Source organism: Cyprinodon variegatus, unplaced genomic scaffold, assembly GCF_000732505.1.
Source record: "Cyprinodon variegatus isolate N-32 unplaced genomic scaffold, C_variegatus-1.0 Scaffold759, whole genome shotgun sequence".
Lineage (NCBI taxonomy): Eukaryota > Metazoa > Chordata > Actinopteri > Cyprinodontiformes > Cyprinodontidae > Cyprinodon > Cyprinodon variegatus.
The window spans coordinates 239,337-248,161 of record NW_015151212.1 but is presented as its reverse complement, the minus strand read 5'-3'; the positions used below and the strand labels follow the sequence as shown (position 1 = coordinate 248,161).

Below are 8,825 nucleotides of genomic sequence, written 5' to 3'. Positions count from 1 at the left end.
ATTTCCTTAATGTAGTTGCGCTTTGCTTTATGCAGTTGCGATTTCCTTAATGTAGTTGCGCTTTTAGATTTGCAGTTGCAGTTTGCACTTCAGGGCCACCGTAGTTCAATGCCTCATGAGGCTTCCTCTCACTATCACTACTTACCTAAAATATACTACTATACCTAAATGTATAAGAAATGAAATATTCACTTTTTTTTTTTTAAACAGCTCAAGTTCAGTCAAGTTTTTTTAAAATATTCTGCCAATTTTTAAAACCTCAGTGTCAAGGTTTGTGTGGAGGTTTTTTTAGGACCCAAATGCAGATTTGAGGAGGCAGAGTCCAGTTTTGCTGATTTAATTAGGTTCAACAGGAAACTCAGGCAAAAATCCAGGAACAAAAATAAGACATCAAAAATCAGGACATGTCAGGGAGAAACAACACATGGAGAGGAAGCAAGCAAGGAAGCAACAAATCGAGAAGAAATGAGGAACTGCAGAGGTGGTGTATATATGGGGAAGAGAAAAAATAATGGACTAATGAGCCGATATGGAGCAGGTGTGAATAGGACTAACTAGAAGGGAGACAAGGGGAAAGGAAACAAGCACAAGGGGGCGACAGAGAGTAACTAAAAAACCCAATAATTACAAAGAAACTAAAAATAAACCTAAACAGCGGGCAGAACCCGGACACACAGAACACACACAGGTTTGGTCCTTGATCACAGCTAAAAGTAATCTAAAAGTAATCAGGATTCCCCTTAATGGGAGCAGAAGATGATCCAAGAATGGAACAACTATTTCTACCATTCAAAAAATATAAGTAGAGATTATTAACCTGTAATAACAGAGAAATTGTCTTATTTTAAACGTCAATACAAGAGAAAAAAATACACTTATTTAAAAACAAATGGACGGTGCAAAGGTTTAGATACAAGCACATTATTTTGTCTGTAAATTTGTGTTTTTTCCCTCAGTTCCAGCAGGTAACTAACACGATCTCCCAATCGAATTAAATTTTACATGTTTGAAAAAACAACCTATTATTAATTTTCTGGTGCATAATATTTACAATGAAAAAACAATATAGAAAAAGGACAACATTTCTAAAATTAAGCATATTTACGCTTAATTTGAGTAGATAAATGATTATTTGTAAATGCAAGGATTATCTGTACTCTTAAAATAAGATAATTAGAAAATATGTGCTTGAAATTAGACTTTTTCACAAGTTTTTCCACATACATTTATCTTTTTTATTCTGTAGCCTAATATGTTTCAGCATATTATAATAAAAACACTTAGTGCTTTCTGTTAATGGAAAGATCCTTCGATAAAAGAGAAACCTAAAGATGTTAGAACAAGGAATGCTTATTGATTAATCATTATTGGATCGATAAGAACAATCAAGTTTAGATTCATTTATTAATCGATAACTTACTGTGAGGGTTTGGTTGAAGTTTAAGGGACCCAAACGCAGAGGCATGGAGGCAGAGGTGAGTTCTTATAGTTTTAATGGAGCGTTCACAAGCAGCGGAGGCAGGAATCCAACATGAAAATGTAAAACAAACCAGAACCATGGAGACATCAGGGAAAACATGCATGAGGAGCCGGGGAAGAGAGTTTATTACCCTTGAAAAACCGTGCCGAGACCGGTCCGAGCTCAGTAACTGAGATAACTTATCGTGTGTAAATGGAAAGCAAACTGAACTGAACCGCGCTAGACACAACCGAACCGAGCTAACTGCAGACCAGTTCCAGAGGTGGGCTCGGCTCGGTTTTTCCCTGGTTTTCTCTGATAACAAGAGCGCATGAGCAGAACGCGTCATCTCCGTCTGGCTGCACATCACGATTCACACTCCATTCCAGTAGGTGGCGCTAATGCCCCTCCAGAAACAGAAGAAGAAGAACAACTTCTTCTTCAACTATAACCAATCAAAATCTTCTCCACGCGACATTTTAAATAATGGCATTTTAAATAATAACATCGAAGTACAGCAATAATAATCTTTCTGAATGTGATGGGCGCCGCCATTTTGATTTCCTTGATTCCTTCCTTCTTCGTCTTCTTCTTCTTTTTGGGTTTTATGGCGGTTGGCAAACAACTTTTGGTGCATTACCGCCACCAACTGCTTGATTTCCTCCTTCAATACTGGCAGTAATACCGCAGATCGTCACTAGGAGGCGAGGAGTCGAGGATCCGAGATAGCGTGATGTGTAAACGGTCGTCAGAACCAAACTCGGCCTGGTTAACTGATCCGAGCTCGGACCGGTCTCTGCATGGATCGGTTTTTCAAGGGTAGTGTAAATTGGGCTAATATGGGAGACTAAACAAAGACTGGAATAATGAGCTGATTGGGAGCAGGTGTGAACAGAGGCTTCTAGAAGGAGCTAAGGAAAAGGAGACCAACACCGGAGGGCAAACAAAGAAAAACCTAAGAACTTAAATATATCCAGAAAACACAACAAAATAGGAATTAAACTAATAAAACTAGAAAACATGGAGCAAAGTAAAACTGAATACTCAAAAGAAAACTTAACAGAACCAAGATGGCAAACAATGGCAAACAAAAATACAGATAAAATAAGCTCTCTTTTTCTTCTTCTTCTTCTTCAGACCTGCTGCACCGCAGCATCAGTGGTGTCTGGATTACAAATGCCCGGCCTACATTTTCCATCTTTATCATTCTAATGTATTCTTCTTCCCCTTCACAGTTATGTCCTACTAAATTTCAAAGTAACACGGTGGCAAAACAAAGATCTAAGGATCTGAAGTAAACCCTTAAGGCTTCAGTATTTGGTCTCTCTCGCGTCCCCCCCCCCCAGCTGCTGATTTACGGAGCTGATGAGGAAGATGCGAGCTGTTTTTATCAAAGATTTGTTCTTTTCGTTATTGGATCATGTCCTGTGCCGATTGAATCAGAACCTCATCAGCGCGGTATAAATCCGCATCTGTGTCGTCCAGCCGTGTAATTGATTCGACGGCGGTTCTGAAGGAAGCTCTTTGGGTCCCACTGTTATCACACCATACGGCTCCACCTATAAAAACACTTCATCATGTGATATGTAGAGAAAATACTCATTCTAACCCAGATAAGTCAGAAATGTTTTTCCTTTTCCTCTTGTTCAGTTTCCTTAAATACCAGGTAACACTTCCTCCCCTCTCTTTACCTTTATCCCCCCCTTTCAGTGTCATGCAGAGCAGGAGAGATTCCCCCATGTGTGTTCGAGCCCCCGCCTGGATACACCATGCTAGGAGGCAAACAGAGAGACAGCATGAGGGAGGAGGAGGAAGACTTACTGCAGTTTGCTATACAGCAGAGCCTGTTGGAGGCCGGAACCGAATACGATCAGGTGACCCTGCTGGGATTTCTTCACTCTAAATCACGTCACAGACTCGGCTTCACACTGACACCGCCAAACCAAAACACTGCAGGATTGCACCAGATATATTTAAAGGAAAAGTCCGGTGAGCAAGGAATAACCAATGGGTCTTTATTTATACCTAAAACGAATACGTTTGTGGTGATTTAATGAAGGGAGCGGCCATTTTCACACCTCGCTCCATGTTCTTCACAGTGTCCATGTGGTTAGAAAATATTTTTCTTCAGCTTTTAGAGAAAAGATTAGAAGAAGAAAGATTTATGTATAAAATGAAAAAGAAGGATGTGAACAACAAAAATACAAACTGGTCTATATAATATAAGCTGTAGAAAAAAGCTGAGGGGTGCAAATGCCTTATGAACAGTGTTGGGCACGTTTCTTTGAAAAAGTAATTAGTTATAGTTACTAGTTACTTCTCCCAAAAAGTAACTGAGTTACTAACTGAGTTACTCCACAATAAAAGTTACTAGTTACTAGTAAAAGTAACTATTGCGTTACTTTTGCGTTTCTCGCCCCCGTAACCATCACCACCCAGCCCCCACCTTCTCGCCGTGTGTTTCCAAAGCCAGCTGAATAGAGCGGACGACAAAGACAAGAACCTGCAGAGAGTTTAGCATTTATTGCAACTCAACGTCAATGACATCAGGGGGGAAGTTTTTTAACAGGGCATTCAGATCTGGTGAAATTAATAACTGGGGATGTCTAATTCTGAAATCCTGTGTGTTTGGGTTGTTATAGATACTGTAATATCTATCTATCTATCTATCTATCTATCTATCTAGATTTCTCCCTTTCATTTGATCGTTCACGCTCTCCATAGTTCCCCTGTGGCGCGAGCACAGGGCGACTGTTGCGCGCCTTTAGCGAGCATGCGCGTTTCCTTTCACTTGCGAGGTGAATCTTGCCGCCTGCGCTGTGCGGAGATGCAGGGGAAACCGTATCTGATGGGGAAACGCAGCTCGACGTAACACCAGTATTTCCATCAGGAAAACGCTGTTTTGCTGCGGGAGTCCTCCTCACTCTCCATCTCTCTGTGTGTGCTGTACGTTAACACCCACCAGCAGAAACACCCACCTACCCAACTGACAGACGGATTCTCATCCTCCCCTCTCTCATGACAAGGCGCGCACCTCTGGATGACCTAAAAAATAATCTTTAATATCTCTTAAACAAAAGTAGCACAAACAATATTTTTTTCTGCACAAATTTGCACTAACGTTGCACTAACCATTCAGTTTATTTGCAGAGTTTTTTGACGTGGGTGGGGTGTCAGCTTCACGCAGCTGCGCACGAGTCCTATCATGAAAAAAAGGTTCATTGTGCGACCTGAGTAACGCGCAGTAACGGGGTGTCTGCAATGGTAACTGCGTTATAGTTACAGTCAAAGTAATTAGTTAGATTACTCGTTACTAAAACAAGGTAACGCCGTTAGTCCCATCACTGCTTATGAATATGTGATTTCATGTCAAATTCAAAAGGTCCTGGAAGCACAAAAAAAACAAAAAAAACCCCTGATTGTAGCTAGGGGTGGGTATTGCCAAAGAAGTCCCGATTCGATTCACATGCCACGATGCGATTCTATCACGATGCATCATGATACTTGAAATATTGTGATGCATTGCGATATTTTCACTGAACACTATTAGAAAAAAATACAGCCATTATGATCTGGATAGTGTCTTCAATTGATACATTGATACAACTGAATTCATACATAGCTGTATTTATTGAAACAACTTTCTGAGGTGTTGCCATGAAAAAAAATACTGGAAAAAATATTACTATTACTGGCGTGGACACACTGACAAAAAGTGCTTAGGATTTATAAAACTTGAAATAACAAAATAAGGATAATCAGTGCCGTTTACATGGCCTCAGTGGTCCTTTAAACCAATGAAATGAAAACATTCAAATGTACATTTCCCCTTTTGCAAATTACGTGCGTCTAATCAAATCCGTTTTTACCGTCTTTGTTTTTAAAGCCAAAATGAAACCAAGCATCTGACTTGAAATGTGATGGAGCCGGACGAATTTTCTCAGTCTCCTCCGTGTTTTGTTTACGAATGCCTCGTTGCAGTATCCCTCGGACGGAAATGCTTGTGACACAAGGCAGCGGGCGTCAACACATCCGCAGCGACATCTACTAACAAGAAGCTGTATTCCACTTGTTTTTGCCGGATGTGCGCCAACCGTTCATGTATTTTATTTATTCCTTTTTTAAATTTAAGAATCGATGCAGTAGATCACAACAATTAGAATTCCGATGCATCGTCATGACGATTATTTTGCATACCCCTAATTGTAGCGTAGCCAAACACATGAAACAAAAAAAAATGCTGGAAGTAGTAAAAAGAACTACAAGGTAAATCTGCAAACTCGTGCTGCATAAGAGCTCCAGTCCACTAGGGGGAGACAAGCATCAACACATCTATAGAATGTTGCAGATATTACTATAAATTCATATCTGTGGGGGGAAGATTTCCTTTTTTATTTTATTTTACCTTTTAGCATCTAGTTTATGTCTTAAGAGTCTCATCCCCTATGATTTGATGACCGTCTCCCCCTAGTGGTGTGGAGTTGTTCTCTAATGCAGGACTGATTTGCAGCTTTTTTTTTTTTTTGCTATGCAGCATTTTTCCCTAAGTGTTTTGTGTGTGTTTGCATATTTTACTTGTTTGCATCATGTTTCCACTTTACTTCTCTACTATATATAACTAAAGCGTTTCTCCTCTGCAGCAGGTTTTCTTTGCATGTGTTTTTAATTTAATCTATCTTAAATTTGCTGCTATACATTTTTTTGTTTAGATTACCATTTAAAGTTACTGCGTATTTGCACCCCTCTGTATATTTACCTTTTTTTTTACCCTTTACAGTTTGGGTAACCTTTTATGCTCAGTGATTATTTTAATAAAGCTTGTTTTATCTAAAGAACTGTCCGACAGAGAGAGGAATAGGACCCAATCAGATAATTGGAAAAAACAGAAAACTTTAAAATACCAAATGCTACCTTTCTTTTTAATTTTGACTAAACCTTTTTTTTTCTTTGTTAACCTGAAATTGCCTCATGCATCACATCAGATCAAACACTTTGCAAATACATAAATTGACTGAACTTTGTTATTTTTTTCCACACTGCAATAAATATTTTCTTAACCTAACAGTTTTATAAACAGCCTAATAAATCACGATGAACGCTGTCCCCTCTACTTTAAATTACAGGGATAAATTCAGCAATACGTCAATGAAAACCTCAACACTTGGGTGTGCTCTAGTACACAAACAGAAGTCAGTTTCAAAATAAAAACAGTCAGAGTGAAGTAAAATCAATAAGCAACATAAATTGCCACTGAAGGAAGGAACCAAGAGGCATTACTCCTCCAGCTGCCTCAGGATATGCCTGCGCTTAAATCCCAAAGATCCTGCTCCTGATAGTCCTCTGCTTTCTTCTAAGGGTGCAGTCTGGGATATAAATAGTCTCAGGGAGGCAGGTCAGACAACATCCCCAGATGTGTTTCTGTAGGTGAGAAATAAAAGCTGGGAGGAGTGGAAGAAGCTTTAAAAGCCGAGGTTTTTGCAGCCTGCATTCAGAGACCTCCTTTAATTACTGCTGCGGTTTTAACTCAATATTTACACCTTTCAGGTTTAGTTTGTTTACATGTCGTTACGCTAGGAGGAGTTTAAGGTGCTGTGATTACTTTAAGACAAACCCACAGACTTATTTAATTTAAAGCCAAATTATTTGGAATTTTCAACCAAGAGTTTTTGTGCTGGAGTCTGAAAACCAGAGCTTGCTCTAATATAGTTTACTGTTGATTTATGAGTCATAATCAAACCAGCTGGCTCCTTTTCTGCTCTGTGTGTGTGTATGGGGGGGGTGTTTTAGTGGGGACTGATGAGGAAAATGCCCCGACGAAGGATCCAGCCTTCCCAGAAACCCCTCCGTCTCCTCCGCTTCCACCTCTCTGACTTCCTGTTCTGCCTGGTTTGTTTCTAGGTTACTATCTGGGAAGCACTGACCAACAGCAAACCAGGAACGCACCCTCTGCCCTGTGACCCGAGTCGTGTTGAGAGGTGAGATAAAAGGCTTGTTTTTAATTCAGTTCAGTTTATTTCTATAGCGCCAATTCACAACATCATCTGAAAGCACTTTCCAGTTCACCAGATCATCCAGTCAGATTGATTCAAAGTTTTCTATCTAAGGAAAACCAGCTGATTGCATCGAGTCCTAGACTCTTCACACTAAGCATGCTTGTAGCGACAGTGGAGAGGAAAAACTCCCTTTGAACAGGAAAAAACCTCCAGCAGAACCAGGCTCAGTGTGAGCGGCCATCTGCTGAGGCCCACTGGGGTTCAAGGAGACAGAAGCAGAGATATAAAAAGTTTTTTTTGCTCAAAATGCATTCACTATAAAATTCTAATTTTATCTATTTTGTTCCGTGTTTATTATTTAGAGATCAGCGTCTACTATAAAAGATTTCTTAACAAATTTATCAAGTGAGCAGGAGCCGGTCGGGATAAATGTAGCTCAGGTGCAGGAGTTTGGAGACCTAGAAAACCGGCACACCACGCAGAGATTTAAAGGTCTACCATTAAATTTAACATTTCGAAAGACTAAATTTCTGGAAGCAGTCGAGTTAAAGGTGGATTTTTTTGCTCCAGTTCTAAGTAACTCTGAGAATCAGCACTCACATTTCTTTCTACAACCAGGTTACTTCTTGTTAAATCAGCGGATAAAAGTGTGAATCCAACTCAAATCATGATCAGAAAGATGACTATAAATACATAAGAGAAAAATAAATCAGAATTCTTATCAATTTTGTAATTATTTATTCACAAAAACAATTCAGACACATTTCATTTTGGCTAAGCTAGTAAAATTCAGCTGAGCTACTATGTACACAAAGGAAGATAAATAAAAATGGCTAAAAACCATAATGAATAAAATAAAGACATGGATGATATGTTTTCAATGCAAGTTTACTTTAAATAATTTGGAATGAGGTCAGATTAGCTTTTAATTTAGAGCAACTTACAGAGACACTGTTAATGTGTTCAAACCAATTCACAATTAGGTAAATAAAATGCATTAATTTGTCAAATAAAATTTATGAAATCCTTTGCTTAATCATATATCCATAACCTTTTAGTTCTTTGATGCTAAACTGTATGTGATTTTTCCTGAGGTTAACTTTTTTTTTTTTTTTTTACATTGGGACCTTGATTTTACGTTATTCCATGATGTTCTACTCACCCATTTGAGTTTTGTGTCATTTGGAGCCGTTCTGAAGATATATCCAGGAAACGTCTTCCTATGGGCAACGACTTGAAGGCACAAACTGAACTGTTCATCATTTATTCTTTAAAGGAATAGTACACTCAAAACATGATTAGCCTTCATTTTCTACTCACCCCCATGCTGAACAACACTCTGGAGTACTTTTTTGATATCTCAAATGCATCTG

At 39.0% G+C, this 8,825-nt stretch overlaps 1 protein-coding gene across 1 annotated transcript in view; it reads left to right on the top strand.

Moving 5' to 3' along the window:
* Nucleotides 1-8,825, top strand: part of ankrd13b (ankyrin repeat domain 13B) — a 90,253-nt gene that overhangs the window by 74,991 nt on the left and 6,437 nt on the right. The window contains exons 14-15 of the mRNA XM_015395746.1: nt 3,170-3,333; nt 7,358-7,434. Of these exons, the coding sequence (XP_015251232.1) occupies nt 3,170-3,333; nt 7,358-7,434 (241 nt within the window). The remainder of the gene's footprint in view (nt 1-3,169; nt 3,334-7,357; nt 7,435-8,825) is intronic.